At 42.2% G+C, this 20,143-nt stretch overlaps 1 protein-coding gene across 24 annotated transcripts in view; it reads left to right on the forward strand.

Annotated features, from left to right (window-relative positions):
• Positions 1-20,143, forward strand: part of DOCK9 (dedicator of cytokinesis 9) — a 278,727-nt gene that overhangs the window by 228,371 nt on the left and 30,213 nt on the right. For 6 of the 24 annotated variants that reach the window (XM_026493511.4, XM_048215678.2, XM_057307453.1 and 3 more), the window contains exons 39-46: positions 6,080-6,195; positions 12,083-12,220; positions 12,332-12,514; positions 14,294-14,407; positions 14,504-14,719; positions 16,219-16,276; positions 17,212-17,289; positions 18,853-18,992. In XM_026493511.4, coding sequence (XP_026349296.3) covers positions 6,080-6,195; positions 12,083-12,220; positions 12,332-12,514; positions 14,294-14,407; positions 14,504-14,719; positions 16,219-16,276; positions 17,212-17,289; positions 18,853-18,992 — 1,043 coding nt within the window. Of the gene's footprint in view, positions 1-6,079; positions 6,196-12,082; positions 12,221-12,331; positions 12,515-14,293; positions 14,408-14,503; positions 14,720-16,218; positions 16,277-17,211; positions 17,290-18,852; positions 18,993-20,143 lie in introns of those variants that run through there. The other 18 variants (XM_026493513.4, XM_026493517.4, XM_048215683.2 and 15 more) reach the window with 4 other exon arrangements.

Here is a 20,143-nt window from a genome sequence, read left to right on the forward strand (position 1 = left end):
TTGAAATAAATACTTAAACTTTAAAGCACTTAAAAAAAAATTAGCAGACCGAGTCCCTGACTCCAAAGATAATCATTTAGGAAACACAGAAAACAAACAAAAGTAAAACGAATGATCAACACATGAATATATAACCTTCATCCACTAAGATAGACAGCAGCTCCTCCCACTGCAAACAGATTTTGCGATGGTGGCTTGAATTGGAGGAGAGAGACAGCTGGCTGTGTTTTGCAGCCAAGCACCATATTGCTAACATGGTTGATTCCCATTCTCTCTTCCTGCTACCCACAGAGAGCCTGTCCTTCCTGCCTCTCTCCTCTTTCATCCTGCAGTTTTTGCTTCAGTTTTCAGTGACACCATCCTCAATCAGTGTTTCTCCTTCTGCCTTCGCAATAAACAGTGTGTAGCTGATTCTTTTAGCCTTCTCCTCTGTTCCCACAATTCCTGCTCATCCCACATTGGTTCTGGTGTCTCACAGGCCTTGCATCTTCTCCTAGAACTCAGTCTCCATTTACAACTCTGAATCTGATGATGTATCCGTGGGGCTTCAGCCTTTCCCTCCGTTAGCTTTTTGAGCTCCAAATTGTCAGTTCTCCCAAAACCCGCAGAGAAGGCAGTACATGCTGTATGTATACACGTGTATGTGTGTGAGCATGTATATGTATACGTACATGATTTCTTTACGCCTGTACCTAGGTATTTTATGGGAAATTTGTAGCATCTATGTCTTTTTTAAAAAGTCCTCTTTAACAATGAATACAGTACCTTCTGTTGGGCCAACCAATATGACATAAATACAGTATGTGAGAGATATGCAGGGTGCCAGAGTCTAAAATTTATTTTAGAATTTATTTAAAATTTATTTTAGAAAAAAATAAAACTAGGAAGAGTGCCCCCTCCCCACGTACACCACATGCATTTTTTGTTTTCTTTTTTTCTTGACTAGGAAAGGCTTTGTCAGGCCTCAGTTTGACCAGCTGGGGGCAGCAGAGGACCGCCAGGAATTTAATCCAATGGAGGCCAAGTTTCGTGCCTTCATTAGCATATCCCTGTAGGACTTAGGGAAAGACACCATATGCACCTTACATGTAACCATGGGAGGGTCTTATCTTTACTCTTGGATTTTGATAGGAGATAATGAAAATGATAAATCCACTGTGGCCAAATAGTCTTCACTCTTTCAAAAACACTCAGAAGATAGAGGTTCATTTTATTTGGGTCATTACCCAGGTACATGAAAAGTAAATGTTTACAACATTAAGACATTTTTATTGACCTTTTTATTGTAAAGTGCATCCTGTTGTGTATCAACAGAAGCTGTTTGTGTCAGATGGCAAATTGAAAGTGATAGCTACGTGTAGAATATTTTACATAAACCATGCTGTGGGAGGGAAGCTAAGTCAGACATGTTTGCAAGTAAGCGATACATGTGCAAGACATATAAAATAACACTTTGTGTTTACTTTACTGTTATATATTGCTCTAGGAATATATTAAATTTATTTGCATGATAATTCGTATTTCTCACAGGTATGAGGTGGCAAAAAGCCAGGGAAGAGGTAGAAACACTTGAAGAAAACCTGCATTTTGTATAATTCGGTGTAAGAGAGAGTTCAGGGTCATCGGATTAACTTGCAGAGAATGTAATTTGAGGTTATTATGGAAAACCATTTTCTAACTGAACTGTCCATTAGGTAGTGGGCACTTGGAGCTGGAGGTGTGAAAACAGACTGGATTAGAACCCCCTGGAGATATTGCTCAGGTCTCTTAAACGTCACATGGGGAAGTGAGGAGTTAGCTGAGATGGCTTGTAAGACCACATCTAACTCTGAAATTCTTTGATAGCTTTGAAGTGCAAGCAAGACAATGAGTATCAGTGGTATTTAAATTCCCTTATGTATATAATATTGAATTAACAGGAAAAATGCAGAGAACACATATGTCCTTTGAAATAAGATTAATATTTTTCAGAAGGTTTTAAGCATGACAATATATCTTTTAAAATAAGTAAAAAATAGACTTGGTTGCTTTAAAAGTTTATACTCAGGACAGTAAATGAAATATTTATGAAGCCACTTTTTTTTATTCTGAGGCAGGTCCTCGCTTTAGAAATATATTTTTGCACGTTTTCTAGCGTTTCTAATATTAGGCTATATCTTTGAGTTATGACAGACTTGTCTCACGTGTTTATCTTGCATATTACATCCAATATGGCAGTCAGTCATTGGTACTTCTTGCAATTGATGGGGTTTCAGAACTGAGAAAGTCTGGCACAGTGCCTATTTAAAGTCAGGCATATTTATATTTTTAATATCCTTAAAAAGGACTTTAAATTACAATGTATGCTTAAACGAGGTGTTTTAACAGTTTGGAATGTATATCCCATAGCAGGTACTATTTTCAGACACAGCTGAACGTTAGGTTGAGGTATTCTTCAGAGAAGAGAAAGCAGATGGCGTCACCATTTCCTCAGGTATAAATTCTGAGATTATAGACTCATTCCACAAATCATTTTGAGCACATTTGGTTTTTCGTGTGAATCAGAGGACAGATAGCAAATCACATAATTTTGGCCTTGAAATATTATTCCTTTTTCTGCCGTCTACTCTTTTCTCATTTGTGCAGAAAATATTTTTAGCAATGAAAGTGAGATGGAGATGAACAAATAGATAATGTAGAGGTTGATCTGTCTGTTATTTTGCAAAAATATATTCAGTTAGTAAAAGCTGCAGACCATGAGTTAATACATCTAGGGGACTAGGTCTTCCACGTTTGGGGACTTCTTTTAGCAAGAGGATTCCTTATCATTTGGTAGTAGTTACTTTTTTCCCATAAAATGTGTTCTTTTTCTGGATACATATTATGTGGGCCAGGGGGAAAAAATTAACAGTAAAAATAAGGTTAAAGGTACCTGTTGAAAAGAAAGTGTCTACTGTTAGAATACGTATCTGACTTCGAGCCCAAATGTCCTCTGACATTCGGAAAAGGCAAGTGTTTGTGTCCCTCCTGCCACATCACCTCTGATGTCATGGCAATGGGGAGGGAGAGACAGCTTACAGATGTGGTCAGCATTATTCAGTCAAGCCGTTCTAGCAACAGGAGTTTATTTAGCAGATGCCATTGGAGGGGGGAAAAAATCTCATCCTTGGCATCTGTGTGTTTAAAGACTTGGGGATTTTAGAATAAATCATTTATCAGAATGATAACAGAATGAAAATTGTGTCAGTGTGACGCTAAAGCAATCCATGTTGCGTGTGCCAAAGGTGGCACATAGAGGAAGTTCTCCTCTGATCAGCCTGGTTGAAGATAGTCAGTCAGTGCCTTGTGCCCCAGGGCACAGCACTGTTCCCTCGTGGAAAATCAGTAGGGTTAACACAGCATTCCTTACTTGTCCCAGTGAGAATCCACTTAATCAGTTTCAAAAAAAGTTGCTGACCGATATTTTAAGAAATTGCGTTTTTTCTTAAGACCTCTTTTTGGCTGTACCAAGTTAGTTTCATTTTCCTGGGTTGGCCTGTAACGTGGTGATCAATGACTAAAGCCTTCACTCCTTCACAGCTTAGTTCCAGGCGTTGAGACAAGCGGTTTCCATGGGAGTACCCCTCGGTGAACTGTCTGTGCCTTCTCTACCGCTTAGACAACATCACCATGCTGCCCTTTATTTTTAGGGACTTTTTAATGACACTGGCTCAGGAAATTGCTGATTTTTTGAGATAGGAGTTTAATAAAAACCAAGATTATAACCAGTTATGGCTTAAAAGGATCATTTCTTTTATTCTTAGAGGATTCAGACACGGGCAGACAGATTTCTATATGAATCTGACTGTTACCCTTAAGGAGATTAGATAAACAATGTCAAGGCTCATAGGTGGTGTAAGAGCTTCGAGAAATTTTGTCATTGTCATGTTTCCATACACGTATACATAATTACATAAAAACTTCGTTAGCATGGCCATTGAGTCTGTGTTTTAAAAACAACACATTGCCAAATTCCAGTCCTCAGTGGGTCCAGACCTTCAGCCAAAAGTAGTGCTGTGGAAATTCTTCAGTGTGTAGGCAGTTGCATCTATAATGATCATGCCTGTGAGAAAACGTCAGTTCTTTGTCAAGAAAAATATCAAAATGATCCCAAAGCAAGTTCCTTATACAATTTCACCCGGACTGTAAAACTTCAGCAGCCCTCAAAAGGTCTTTCTGACCTGTGATAATTTTGGTTGGTCTAATAAAAGGTGTTGTATTTTATCCCCCCACCCCAGTTTGTGATCACTTTAGCCATAATTAACAATCTGTTTTCCTCTTTCACCGTCTCTGAATCTTCCCAAACAAACCATGCCGAATGAGGTGATGCCCTGGCTTACAAGGGCAGTCCAGCGAAATTAGTACCAAAGTACATCCATCTTTCTTTCTCCGGGAGACTTCTTACCAAAAAAGTAAACATAAAAAGGACTTGCATCCGCCAGTGTGTTACTGAGCCCCTCTAAAGGCACATCGGCTCTTCTGCAATGTGAAAATCACGCAGTCCACAAACATAAAACTTCAGACCCACCTTTCTAAAAGCAGAGCAGCACTGGATGAAAGTACATGATCGTATTTTTAGCCTATTTTAAGAGCCAACTTGGCAGCTTGGAAAATCTCTTTTGTAGTCTTTTAAAAATCACTCTGTAAGTCTGACGTTTATCAGAGTAAGAATAACATCATGCTAGTTACTTTATTTTATCCTAGTATTAGGTACTGTGATACAGTGACCTGGATAAGGAATTTGGAGTGTAGTTTCTGGGTTGTTTTTCCTATTGGCCTCAAGAAAATTCTCTAGGTTTTCTCTACTTTATTTTCCTGATCTATATACAAAATGTCCTCCTCTCTGGAGTATAAAGAAAATTACCTACGTAATAAGTGCTGATTTGTTTTTGCTCCTTGGAGTAGGACATTATATGATGTTTCATTATATTGCCATCTTTCTTTGTCTTCTAGATCAGTACTGTAACATCTCTGCATCCCTATATGTATTTCTGCTAATGCATATCATTTCATAATTTAATATCTCAAATTGTATGTCAAGCTACATTTATGTCAGTACTAAATTGATTTTTACAGCCACATATAGAAGATCTCAGTTTATATCTAAATTATGGTTCTTCAAGTCCTTTCCTTTTCTTAAACGTTTCTTTCAGACATGTACTGGCTTTCGTGCTTTTTGATAAAGCAAGTAGAATACTATTAGCAGTGCAGTCAACTCTTGATTATCGTTCCTCATTCTGGGCTGATGATACAGATCTTTATGTTATCGATTCAGCACTTACATGGCTATCCCCCATGTGCCAGGCACTATTCTGAGAACTTCACGGATTGTAACAAATTGAATGCTCACTGCAACCCTTCGAGGTGGATACTATTATTATCCCCATTCTACAGATTAGGGAACTGAGGCATAAAGAGGTCAAATAACTTGCCCAGGGTCACACAACTAGGAAGTGGTTGAGCTGGATTCAGGGGCCAGCACCCTGACCCCCGGATCATTTTCTTAACCCCCCCCCCCCCCCCCGCCCCGGCGCTGCTGCGCTGCTGCCTCTGTCTGTGCAGGAAGCTTTGGAAATCTCCGCCTCCTTCACCACTCTTCCCATCCTAAGAGCTCAGCCCAGTGGCTCAATTCATTGGCTCCCATCCAGGTGCCTTCCTGGCTCTGCTGCTTACTAACTGTGGGACGGAAGACGAGCTGTTTAGCCTTTCTGTGCCTCTGTTTCCTTCTCTGCAAAAAGGATTGAATAATGTACATACTTCACAGGGCTGCTGCGGGATTAAATGAGCTAATACATTTAAAGTTCATAGAATTATGGCTGGCACACAGTCAGCACACAATAAATTTTGCTGCTATTCTTTCCCTTCCAGAACTGAAAAAGAGTTCTAATTGAACGGACACATTCTTAATTACGTACCCTCCCCCCACACACCATTGAAAAAGGGAAGCAAGGCCCCAGAGGAAGCCTTCCGTCAATAATCAAAAGTTGACTGTGACTATACTATGCACCAGCCTCTCTGTCTGCAGTCACTGGGCAGTAACCTGGTGTTGTAATCCACGCAGGCTATGGCCACTCGGACGCAGACGTGCTTCACCAGTCGCTGCTGGAAGCCAACATTGCTACTGAAGTGTGCCTCACGGCTCTGGACACACTCTCTCTGTTTACACTGGCATTTAAGGTTCGTATTGAACAGCTGGGCACGGTCAGAGCCATACCTTTTAAATTCATTCTGCTTGTTTAGTTGAACCAGCAAGAACTTCCTGTGTTGTATTTTTTTTTATTTCAGCAACTCTTTTGGCCCCTGAAAAGAAACCACACATCCTTAAAACCCTTAATGAAACCGTTCCATCGTTAATGACTTGAATTCCTTGAAATAAAGTTTAGCTGGTCAGGGTGTGCTGCATGCTTGCAAATGATGGAAACAGTCCCTGGTGGGTTAACTCTTGGCCAGAAGAAATCATTCACCTGGGGAACATGGTTTGCTGTGCCCTCGAGGATGATAAATATGGGAACCTAATCGGACACTTCTGTCCCTATTATCTTCGAGAATACCCAAGTGCAGCGGCAGTCAAATCTAGCTGTTTCTATATAGAAGAGCAATAATTACGAACATATTCACCTCTTACAATTAAAAAAAAATCTGTTAGTAACTTCAGTGATAAAAGCCTTTCAAGGATAAAATATAAAAGTTTGTTTCGGTCTTATTTTTAGGTTTCAGCAAGTAATACTCAAGTAGGTGGAAATGGTCTTGTAAGCCACTTGCTTGATTTTAGGAACCTAACACTTCCCAGTCTTGCTAATTGATCGCTTCCATTTTCAGCGCGGAAGAAGGAAATTGAATTAGGGTTGATAGGCTATGAATATTGAAACTGTGTTTGTTTCCAAGGATATTTGGAAAAGATAACCAAAGTCATTTTCTGTTTTACTTATCTCTGCTTCTCATAAGGCACATTTCTTTATTAGGATAAAAATAGTTACCCTGATATCTTGTCACTTTATTATACTATACCTTTATTCTTCTTAGCAGCCACGCCACTTGTGTCCCCACGAAATGTCATTACTAGAAACCCAGTTGAGAGACGAGGAAATACAAACCCTAATCGAATGAGTATGGGGGCAGCAGTGTCCTGTTCCATGGAGCCTCCACTCTCGTGGCTCTCGGAGTGTGGTCCCCCGGCCGGAAGTGGCTGCAGAAAGAGAAGGGGGGAGCTTGTTAGAAGTGCAGATTCTCAGGCCCTGACCCAGACTGGCTAAATCAGAAAGTCTGGGGGTGAGACCTGAATGCCACGGCTGGAAAACCACTGCTCTGCCAGGACCACGTCTGGAACCTCTTTCCATTTTCTCTTGCATGTTTTTAGTTGAAAAATGTGGTGCAAATAGACAATGACATTTTTAATGTGACTGTCTGCCATGTATACCTGTATCATTGCTCACTGAGAATCCGTAAGCTCAAAACAGTGGTTGGGACACTTTCTTCTACCCTCTGCCTGAGCCCCACCATGTCCGTGTGCTGGAGACCCTGGTGCTGCATGTCAGGTGGAGCCTGGCACACTGGCCGGTCATGAGGGCACACGCACCACGGGTGTAGTTTGGTGGCTCCCTGAGAATAGTGGCCATCTCTTTACTGTGCAGCCTGTGGTTCTCACTTAGCCCCCTGAAAAACACTTACTTCATGTTAAAATTATTCATCAAGGTTCCCAGATCTCCAGTGTCTGGCCACCAGGGAGGCTCTGTCTGACTCTTGAGAAACAACACCTGATGGTCCCTGATTGTGACATTTATTGTTTGAATGTCTTTGGGAAAATTACTTCATGTCTCTAGACCTAAGATTTCTCATTTGTAAGATTAGAAGAAATAGGATCTGCCTCCGATGTGTTGTAAGTTTAAAGTAAGACAACCTTTGAAAGGACCTGCCGCTTTATGGGTGTAGACCAGACTTTACATCCCAGCTCCACCATTAACCAGATTCTAAGCCTTGGGTAGGTCTGCTTGACATCTGGAAACCCTGATTCCCTTATCTAGAACATGGCAAGTATGCCTACTATATAATAGATTGATATGAAGGACCCAAAAACATCTACCCTGTGTTCATGCCTTCCTGGCCCAATAATAAAGGGTCTAATTCCTGAGACCCAGGGGGAAGATTGAGCTTTAGTGCTGACGTGATCTCTGTCAAAGTCTATATGCCTATGTGCAAAAACATTTAAAGCTCAGCGCCCCCATTAAAAAGTGGGAAGATGGGCAGATGTTACAGCAGTAATGGATGTCATGCCACACTACAGGCTTACCTGGCCTAGATTACGGGTTCGTGAGGCCCGCTGGCACAGCTGCCACTGGGATCTTCCTCTGCAAATAATTTACTCAGCTGAGGCATCATTTGGAGCATATCAGAAAAATTAAATTACTACATTGAGTTAGCTGATGTAATTCAAGAAAAATCATCTTCCACAGATAAAGCCCCATCGTGACTGAGTCTCTTAATTGACCACGTCTAGCAAGTTGCCAAAGGTAGCCAAGAAAACACATTCTTAATGAGAGAAAATGTTTGAAAATATTTAAGCCCTACTATTTATTGAGTGCCTTCTGTGCTTCAAGCATTAATCTTCACAACAGCCTGGCCTAGTGGGTCTTCTTATCCTCCCATTTTACAGATGAGGAGATTGAGGCTCACACAGGTCAGAAAATTTTCCCGGGATCACTGCACACCCGGCCTGCCAAAGCCCTTGTTCTCCATCCACTAAGCCAGGTATGGCAGGGAGGTGGTGGCAGGGGAGGGACAGAGAGAGAAAAAACCAGCTGAGGGACATCAAGGTAGTTGAATGATCCAATACAGAAAAAAGAGGAGAATATTACCAAGCACTTAACCAGATGCTGGTCCTGTGCTGTATGCTTTCACATATGTTCTCTCATTTAATACATAAAAGGGTGTGTTTTTTAAACCAAGGTAGTTAACATGCAGAAAAATACCGTTCTCTGGCTATTTATAGTGTCAATGATTAACACAATCCCAAGTCAAATCTGGCCTTTAAATAGTTCATAATCTTTTTTAATGTGTTTACAAATTTAACCTGAGAGTGTATTTTTAGCAATTCCACCTGTGCCTTTTCTTGATTTGAGCTCCCTGATGAGAATCACTACGTGACGGTGAGAAACACAGTGGATAATTGGGTTCTTCTAGGGAGTTTGTGGTCTGGTTTACACAATCATGAGCCTGGTCTGCAAAGACACATGAAGTTAGGTCACCTTAGTGATTGGTAAGCATTTGCAGCTGAAACAGCTCTTCTCTAAGGTAGATTCTTAAAGTGATGTCTAAATAAAACTAAATGCCATATGCCCAGGAAAGGTATATCTGTCTTAAATAGCACGGTTCTAGACATTATCATTTTGGTACCCAGGGTTTAAGTTCATTTTTATCCTATTCCTAGATCTTTAAAGATTATTGATGTTGCGTCTTCATTCTCTGAAAGGCTCATTTCCCCAAGGAGAACGTGTTACAACAGTCAAACCTGCATCCACATCAGACAGTTCCTGAGATTTATTTATAACCTATTCTCCACCTTGTTGCTAGAGAGAAGCCATTAACTTTCCTGAATGGAATTTTCCTATCCTCCCAACAAGTCTACAAGGGTAAAAAAGTAGAAACAAGATACACTGTGGTGTTACCTCTGATTTCTGATTGGAGAAGTGAAGTGTAATTTTGTTTTTGTTTCCTCCCCCTCCCGCTGTGGACCTCTCTGAATGTTCAAAATTGTTTTATATTTAGTGTATATTACTTTCTAATTAGTGAAAAAGAGAGGGAGGGAGAAAAAGAAAATTGATTGGAAGATTACAGAAGGCAGCTGGTACATGGAGGTGTGTCCGGGGTAAGAGGTGCTTTACTCCTTGAAATGAGGGGTTACTTATATCTTAGTGTGAGTGACTTTTAACTGCATTCTTGCAAGTGGGTTTTGAGATTAGAACCCAAGAAGACTAAATCCTGAAAATGGGAAGCAAAACCTTGACCAGAGAGAGTGAGGAAGGAGAATTTAACTCTTGGGCTAAGAACTTGGAGACAGGCCAATTCCAACAGCAAGACCAGGGCTCCTGGAGATTTTTGTATGCGCCATCCCCTCTGGATGTCTCCAGCAACTAATGCTAGGAGAAGGAAAACTCACATCCATATCTGCGCAAACCTTAATCCAGCCATAATTAGGGAGAACAGTGGCCTCTGGGAAAAGTAATGTTCACAGACAACAAACCATGTCAGCAGTTCCCAAAACACTGGAAACAACCTCTTTTTTTTTTCCCAGTTGGTGAACAGCTGCTCATGGTTGAGAATTATATCATATTCAGTTAATTAAATTCCATTTTCTGCTCATTAAATTGCTTCTCTTTCACATGATGGAATTCAATACTGTGCCTCAGTGTTTCATGTTATAAAGATCCCTGTGAATTCCAGGTGTCCTACCAGCTGTGACTACATCTGTGAATCACTGGACCTAAGAAAACAAAACTTATTCCTTGAGTAAAATTTTTCTCCAAAAATAAGATGAGGTAAATCTTAAAACTAATCCTCTAGCCATACTTTGCTATGTAACAGAATCACTTGGCCATAAGCTATCTCCAGTCATTTGACACAATTGTAAGATTGGTTTGGGAGACTGGCCTCCTGACGTTTTTTATTATAATCATCTTTGCCGACTTGTGCAGAATGCACACGTGTGCCCTCTCCCAAACACACACACCTTTGTGCGTATTTGAAGATGTAGCCCGTTAGTGTCAGTGCACGTTTAGACACAATGGCTGCACTCTAGCCCGGTGACACCTCTGTCTACCTGTGTGTTAAGCAGTCTATGAGAGTTTTAGCCAACCAGATTCACAAGGAGTTCAGTTAGTATGAATTTACCGCTGGTGTGAAAAAATCTTGCAGAACTTTGAGAAGTATGAACTGTTGGCCCACTTGTTTTGCTTCATCGAGTAAAACCCATGATATGTTAAAGTCCTGCTGGCCACCACTTACTGAGCCAGACCAAAGTATGCATCAGATGCTTTTTGTACTCCTGTCTTCACAGTAGCTGTGCCAGGTCAGTTCTAGGGTCACCATTTTACAGGTGAGAATTGTAAGACTCAGTTGACCTGTGCAGATGGTAAATGGTGCCTGATGAAAGCCTGTATGTTTCCCACCTTACCAAGCTTGTCTGCTTATTCATTGCTTAACAGAGTGCCTGAGAAGCCTGGAAAAAACAAACTTAATTTAATTGTATTTTTTTTAACATTTCATTTAATTACTAGAGCAGGAGCAGGGGAAGGGGCAGAGGGAGAACTACGTAACTCCGATCCCAGGACCCTGGGATCACGACCTGAGCCAAAGGCAGACGCTTAATCAACTGAGCCACCCAGGCACCCCACAAACTTGCTTTTAGGAGACCTCACTTCGTATACCTCACTTCAGTATTTTTTCCAGCCCATTAATCAGCTGACACTTGTAAGGGCACTTCTTTGTTGAAATTAAGATATCACAAAGATTACCTCTGTATTGATTGATGGTATACAGTAAAAATAAGTAAATAAGAAGCCAAATCAGTACTGAGGAACACTTGTCTATCAAGCCATGTTACGGTTTGCTAGGAAGTTTTATGATTAATCCTTCCCTTAATAGGAAAAAACAAGGGGCACCTGGGTGGCTCAGTCAGTTAAGCATCCAACTGTTGATTTTGACTCAAGTCATGATCTCTGGGTCATGGGATCAAGCCCCCGCATTGGGCTTCGTGCTCATGCTTGTCCCTCCCTCCCTCTCTGCCCCTCCCCTTGCCTGTGCTCGCTTCTCACTCTCTCTCTTAAATAAATTAAATAAATAAAATCTTTAAAAAAAAAGAAAAAATCTCCCTGATCCAGAAATTTAGTTTTAGACTTATTTGTACTACACGAGGATTCTGTGCTTTCCTAGAGATTCATGGCACAGTTTGTTTAAATTATAAGTTGTCTTAGTCCCTGGGACATTTAACCTTTGAGTCTAAAAATTGTAAGCAACCTAATAGGGGTGTCTGGTGTGTCTCACTAACCAAGCTGGCCTTGTGTGTTTTCAGAACCAGCTCCTGGCTGACCATGGACATAATCCTCTCATGAAAAAAGTTTTCGACGTCTACCTGTGTTTTCTTCAAAAACATCAGTCTGAAACAGCTTTAAAAAATGTCTTCACTGCCTTAAGGTCATTCATTTATAAGGTAAGCTGCTTCCTCGGGGCAGGTCCTCGATGATCGTCCTCGTCTGCTTTGCACCCGGAGCTGACGGGAGCCCTGATCTGCACGTGCCCTTGCTCTCTGGTGTTCACCTAGTTCCCCTCGACGTTCTACGAAGGGAGGGCTGACATGTGTGCTGCTCTGTGCTATGAGATCCTCAAGTGCTGCAACTCGAAGCTCAGCTCCATCAGAACCGAGGCCTCCCAGCTGCTGTACTTCCTCATGAGGAACAACTTCGACTACACTGGAAAGAAGTCCTTCGTCCGCACACATTTGCAGGTGGGTGGAGGGTCACTCTCCAGCACAGGTGTGTTCTGTGGGATTCTGTGTTAGCAGGAAGCCTTCGTCGCATTCACCGGTTTACATCAGCGTAAGTAGGGCTTGAGATGGAGAATTGGAAAGTCACATTTACTGGTTTGGTTTATTTCATTCTCCACATTGTAAGATTTGGGCCCAGAGTGCATTTCTGTTGGTAAACTGGCGTTTAAATATTGACTCAATATTGGACGGACTGAAATTCCATTGAATCACCACCTATTAGAATCTGCGTGAGGGTGCCCAATAGCAAACATCTTAGGTAAAACACAGAGTCCAAAGTGGTTCTTTTTTTTTTTTTTTTTTTAAGATTCTGTTTATTTGGGCGAAAGAGAGCACAGAGGGAGAATAAGAGGGCAAAGCAGACTCCCTGCTGAGCACAGAGCCCAACGTGGGGCCTGATCCAGGACCCCGAGATCATGACCTGAGCCGAAGGCAGACTCTTAACCGACCGAGCCATCCAGAGGCCCCTAAAGCAATTCTTTTCTGTCTTCCATCTATTGACACACCTGCCATCTCTCCAGAGTTAAAATGTCCCAAATGCTCTGCTCTGGGAACCATGCAAGAAATGTAAAGTTCTTATGTATTTTTGTAGACTCCCTTTTTCTGTAAACTCATGTAGGAGTGCCTTCTCCATCTCTGTATTTATTTCTCTTTTTAAAAAATTGTTGCAATATTGTTGCAAACTATGTGCTAGGATTCACGGATATAACCATGAACAAAATAGAACCCTCTCCTGACCCTCATAGAATGTATAGTTCACTGGAAAACAGACAAACCCCAAAGCTTTTCTTAGTACACCGTCCCTAGTGCTGTAATAGAGGAACTTAAGTGCACCAGGGAGGGGAGGGGCATCTGGCTGGGGCAGGGAGACTTCTAGAAATTGTGGGAAATGAATAGGGGCTAGCAGATGTAGAGGGTGAGCATATTCCAGGTGATGAATACATAAGGGGAAGGGCCTGTCCAGGGAACTGGAGAAAGTCCTTACAGTGAAGTAAAGAGTATGGGTGGGAACAAGTTGAGAAGACATCATTGCGTATTTGGAGGGATTGCCTGGACTAGTGCTGAGAAGGAATCAGGAGAGTCAAGACCTTAGCTGGAGAGACTTTGGGGAAACCATGGTCAAATCCAGGCCAGAGAGGATGGTGTCTTGGACCTGGTATGGTAAGGTTAGAAGAAGGGGATAATGAGTTGACAGTACTTAGTGATTGATGGTACCTGGGGATGGTAGAGGAAAAGGAGGGAATAAAGATAGAATCCACGTCTTAGCTTAAGTGACTGGGTAAACGCAGAGCACTTCACAATAAAGACAGATCCCCCCCCCCATTGCATAGTTAATATGTATATGTTTTAATATAAAATGCAAGGGACAAGTCCACTTATTGAATATTTAGTGCGTATACATTCAAGCCAGTAACCAAGGAGGTAAGTGATAAGGTCTCCCTGTTTATTAGAGAAAGTAAGTGACTATTCAAGTGAAACGGGCTTATCTGATTCTCATGTCTCTACACTCTCCTGAGGAGCATGTTGCTATGCAAACAAAATACTTAAGGATAGCAAAATCACCTCCTGAAATGATTCTTGGAAGGGGAGAAAAATGACTGAGACATTGTTTCCTGCTCTGGAATGATCTGGGCTCAAAACTTTGCCCTGTCCTCATGCACATCCTAACTGAAGGTAGGAGCCAAGTCTGGGGAGTCATCTGAAGGTGAAATGATTTGTTCACATTTGTGTGTCCCTAAGGTCATTATTTCCGTCAGCCAGCTGATAGCAGATGTTGTTGGGATCGGGGGAACCAGATTCCAGCAGTCCCTGTCCATCATCAACAACTGTGCCAACAGTGACAGGCTCATCAAGGTGGGTGGCCCCCAAGACTGCCTCATCATCTAGTATGTATGCAGACAGGCAGAACACAGCTGAACGCCACGTGTCCTTCTTCCACCCTTGTTTTAGCACACTACCTTCTCCTCGGACGTGAAGGACTTGACCAAAAGGATACGAACAGTCCTGATGGCCACCGCCCAGATGAAGGAGCATGAGAATGACCCGGAGATGCTGGTGGACCTCCAGTACAGTCTGGCCAAGTCCTATGCCAGCACTCCTGAGCTCAGGAAGACATGGCTGGACAGCATGGCCAGGATCCATGTCAAGAATGGGGATCTGTCTGAGGTAGTCTTGCAGCCTCTCGAGCTGGGTTTTTGGGAAGACTAATTATGTCTCATTCACTAAAAGAAGCCAATTTTAAGAAAAATTTCCCAATAATCAAAAGAAGTGATACTTAACAGTTTTAGGCTCGGGGTCACTTCATGTCTTCTAAGCGTCTGGATGGTTTACAACACTGTGAGGGAAGGTTTCTGTCACAGGACAGCATTGTTTGAAAGCTCTTAGCATCCACAGTCATGTAAACACCTGCTAATTCAAGTGCGCTCAGTTTCTGCATCAAAACTCCTCTCTGGTTCTAAACTTCAGCTCTTTTATGATGAAATTTAACGTGCCTGTTATTAAAGTAATGATAGGACACTGCTTTTTCCTTTTGGAAGTAGTCCATTGTCATCTGTGGTTGTGGTCAGAGCGCTGCCCATGTACAGAGCATGTTTCCATAAGTAGAAGGGGTGGTGGCAGGGAGTTGGGTGTGTGGGCCTTGGAGACAGACCGAATCTCACATCCAACACTTACGCAGCCTGTGACATTGAACCCACTTTTCACCCCTCTGTGCCTCGTGACATCATCTGTAAGAGGGAGACATTAAGGAAAGCAGCGGGCTGTGTGGCAGCTTCTGTGTTTCTCTGAAAACTGCATTTATGATTTGGGCCTAAAAAGCATTTAGGTATGATCAACAGTATTACCAAAGAAGCGTGATTTTACTTGTAAACTTCTGTAATTGCCTAAATTAATACAATTATGTTCTACATCTGAAAATTTTATGTAATTTTTTTACATATTGATTATTCAAGAAGTCCATTCTGTTTGACCATAAATTTAATCTGAACTACATACTAGCATCATAAAAGTGAATTACGTATTACTACTAGTAGTAATTTTTCGGTCATTCTGACAAGAACCAGGGGCTCAGGCATCAGAATCGGGTTCATTTCCAACAGCTATTTTTGATGTTTTATAACACTGTGGCAACTTCGTAAAAAAAAAAAAGTTTTTTCTTTCATCTTAAAGTGTTTAGAATGTTACCTAATTAGCATTAAGTTATAATTTTGGTTTAGAATTCTATTGGGAAACAGTTGCTATATCTTTTTTTTTTTTAAGTTGAGAGAAAACTATTAGCTGCTGAAATTTGAGCAATTCTCTCAGAATCTAGAAAGACACATGACTTTTCTTCAAATGGTCATCTTATTACCTTAAGAGAAATGATGCAGAAATCTTTGAAATAGTAAGGAAAAAAGTGCTTTTTTATCTTTTATATTAAAACTTAGTAATTCTAAGCAGAAATGAGCCTTAGCAAACTTACTACCATTTGTCTCAATTTGCAATTTATTTCAAAATTTCAGTTTATGTGAATTGTTCCAGTTTTTTCAAAAGGTAAGATGTCAGCTATTAGGAACCCTAGCTTCCTTGAGATCAATATAAGTGCCTGCAGTCAGTCGATTTCTGTCTGGGAGCGTTCTGACACGCTGTATACATGGTGATTCTGAAGCACATGTCTTTTATTGTAGGCAGCAATGTGTTACGTCCATGTCACAGCCCTGGTGGCAGAATATCTCACACGGAAAGGTAAGGAATGATTCCTGTGTTCTGTGAAATGAATATAAAACTGTACAAAGCAGCAAAGACAAGTGAGAGCCATTCAGAAAGATTTGGAGAGGGGGGGTTGGATTTGTGTGTGTGTGTGTGTGTGTGTGTGTGTGTGTGTACTGTGTTCATTGTTTTATTCACTGGTAAGACACTGGCTTGGCTTGGTAGGCACAGCAGAGGTGCCAATTTCAAAAACAAAACTAGACAGCATGTTACTGTGTAACCTTTAGCTAATGGCTCTATCTTGCAAAAACCAGTTAATGAGCTTTGCATCTGTGTGTCTTTAACTGGCCAATGTTGAGCTGAGAGAAGATTTATTTTCCCCTAAGATAGTTCCCACTGGAACGGTTTTATCAATCAAATGACAGTTTTAATGGGAGATTATCAGACAATGTTTTTTTAGACCCACAGCTCAGTTGGCTTTATTATGTGGCTAGGCAGCCTCGCTGGCCAGAAACCTTACCTCCCCAGGGAAGGAGAGGACAGGCGTGTGGGAGTGCTGGTCTTTTGTGCATTGTATGTTTGTTCCCAATTGAGCAGGCCATGAATTCTTCAATGGGTTCTTTTGGTTAAACACCAGTTGCTCATTTCCATTTCAAAATCAAGAGCACCGAGGTTTTTAGAAAAGCTTGTGCTTTTCTAGCCCGTGTCCTGGAGCACAAGTGGTACAAGATCTGGCTTACAGGAAGTACGTTTACAGAATGAGCAATGGTATAAAGTTAGATGCCAGGGCCAGGGCATTTCTGGGTTTCTGGTATAGCTGGCTGTTTGGGATGGAATCGAAGGGAATCTAGACTTGTCATACATCAGAGCCCAAAAGAAAAAGACATTAAAGAGGGTTTCCGTATTCTCTTGCTACTAGCATGATTTCCTGTTGAGACCTTTTGTCAGGTAATACATTTCCTCGTGTTTAGAAGCAGACATAGTCCTCCGTCCGGAGCCGCCCCTCTTCCCCTCCAGCCACAGCACCTGCCAGAGGAGGCGCCGGGGAGGTGAGCCTGAGGGTGGGCCCAGCCCCCAGGGCCCCCACTGCCCCATCCACCTGACACTTAGAGGTGTGGGGATTTTCCCTTGCAACTCTGCATGGATAGACTTGGCTCTCCTTCCCTTCCTTCTCTTCCTGTCCAGTTCCATGGCGGTCTGTTCCTGTGCAAGGAGGGGAAGCACTTGGGCCGCCCTTGTAGTCACTCCATGGGAGCTGAGGTGTATATTTTAAATGTACTCTCTAGCCAGAAACCTGGGTGGTCGGCTTCTATAATTTTGCTTTTTTGTATGTTAACATATCCTCAAGCCCCTAGATTAATACTTGTCATCGGGAGTCTTTTGTCTCAAGGCTTAGAAACTTTGACCATCGTGTAGCAGAAGAATCTCTGCCTTCACAAATCTGCTCTTTCAAGACCTGCAAAATACTCTATGTTCTTCTTTTTCCCAAAATAGGGGAGGTCTCAATTCAAGCTTTGAGTTTTCTTTTGTGTTATTATGAACAGTGATCTCAGAGTAGAGTAGCAAGATGTTTCAAGTCCTTCTGTGCTTGATCATTTTTGCCCAGCTGACATTGTCCAACTGACATACGACTTTTCCCCCAGTCACTCCAAGATGAGTGAAGGCCCCAAATGGGCCATTATTGCTTAAGGGGTTTGTCCTTTTTTTTTTTTTTTTTTTAAGATTTTATTTCTTTATTTGACAGAAAGAGACACCACAAGCTGGGGGAGCAGCAGGCAGAGGGAGAGGGAGAAGCAGACTCCCCGCTGAGCAGGGAGCCCAATGCGGGACTTGATCCCAGGACCCTGAGCTGAAGGCAGACGCTTAACCGACTGAGTTACCCAGGCTCCCCAGGGGTTTGTCCTTATCCTGGTTATTTATCCCGGGATAAATTATACCATTTCCCCTAGAGAATCAGAGTACTTAGGCCCCTGAAATATTCATGCTGCCGGTGCTCCTGCTCTTCGGCTGTGGGGAGGACAGGACGCCTGTCCTTACCCCCCAGGCAGCAGATACGGAAGCAGCTCAAACAGCCTCTCAGCCCATGGCTGTGGTTGAGTTACCTCTTGGTAGACTGCTTCATGAAGGAGAAGAGCAAGTTCTCATCTGAGTTCTGGGTTACCCTCAGCCACAGAGGGGGAGGTGACGACTTGAAGGAAACAGTTCTGTTTGAGTCGTGTTTCTCTTTGACTGGCTTTGGCTTTATTTTTGTTGGTATCTGAGCATGGGTCACGGTACCAAATCAAGTTATTGTTGTTATTTTAAAACTACTGATTTGCATCCAGTACCTATTTCAGTTTATTTACGGTTTATTTAAAGGTTGCATACATTTAATAAAGGTGGGTGAAAAATTAAAAGGATGAGGAAAGAATTGAGGGAGGAGAAGGCTAGGTATGAGGAAGCAAATGAAGAGAAGCACACTGTGGCTCCCTGTGAACGGTGGTCCGAGGCCTAAGAGACTTCAGAGTCCGTTGTCTCCTTCAACACAGAAACATGGCGGGCAGGAAGAACCCTCCAGGTCCGTCCACTTACGGGTTACTGACCGGCTCTGTCCCCTGCTGTGTCCATTCTAGGCATGTTTAGACAAGGATGCACAGCATTCAGGGTGATTACCCCAAATATAGACGAGGAGGCCTCCATGATGGAAGACGTCGGAATGCAGGATGTCCACTTCAACGAGGTGAGCGCCTCGGCTGGCGGGGGTCTTCAGTCCGTGAGTATCTCAGAGGCGGCTCTGCTCTGCCAGCATGTCACACAATGGTTTTCTCTCAGCAGCTGCCACTACCCACTTCACTCTGACTAAACTAATGCTCCAGACGGCTGAAACAGAACAGCAAGAGCTCTGCCATTCCCCTTTCTAGGAATTCCTCCTGTCCTCTGGAAAGAGAGTTTGAGGAGCTAGTTAGGAGGAAAGTGAGGCTAAGAGCTCAAACACATGTGGGAAAAGGTCCAGTATTTTGACCATAAGGTTTTTCATTCTTTCTAGCCATTAATTTCTCCAGCTCATGGGTTTTATTGCTATTTTAATCTGACTTTTATTAACATCACACTCTAGCCAGCTGAATTAACCGGCCACTCAGACTTTTAAATCGGTATCTCCCACACTGACTTCTCTCCCATGTCCGCAGACATGCAAAGCCATAAGAGGCCAGACTGGGCTCAGGGGCTTAGAGCAGCCCGATTCTCTGCCTCCACTTGCATGCCTTAGCAAGTTCCTTCTCACCATCGGTGAAGAAGAACACCCTGTCCCACCCCCAGTAGAGATCAGAAGGTTCAGCGTTAGATCATTGTGGCAGTTCCTGCCTCTTTCTTGCCAAAACAGGATCACCTTGCAGCCACTTATCTGGACCCAGAAAGTTTCAAAATAAAGCTAGGAATTGGAGCAAATGCCAGTGTTCTGCCCGCGTTTCCTGAATTTCCTCATTGATCACTGTCTGCCAGAAGGGCTTTCCATGCTCAGCTCAGAGCAGAATGGAAGAGTTGAGGGGAAGCTTGTCCATCTTGCCTGTCTTTTATTTATTTTTTATTTATTTATCTATTTATTTATTTATTTATTTATAATGATTTTTTATTATATTATGTTAGTCACCATACAGTACATCCCCGGTTTTCGATGTAATTGCCTGTCTTTTAAATAAAGAAAAATAAAATTGTTTGTTTCTTCTCATGGAGAGAAAGAACAGAGGAAGAAGTAAATATCTTCTGCCTCTGTTGTACTTGTTTTTATGATGTGGAGGTCCTATAATTACTATTATGACTTTGAATCATGTTCTTGCCAGTAAGTAGGGCCACGAACAAACATCTTCCATGGCATTAACCAGTCCATGAATCAGTTCAAAGTGTGGCCCAGGAAGTCTTGGGGTC

This window comes from Ursus arctos, unplaced genomic scaffold, assembly GCF_023065955.2.
Source record: "Ursus arctos isolate Adak ecotype North America unplaced genomic scaffold, UrsArc2.0 scaffold_10, whole genome shotgun sequence".
Lineage (NCBI taxonomy): Eukaryota > Metazoa > Chordata > Mammalia > Carnivora > Ursidae > Ursus > Ursus arctos.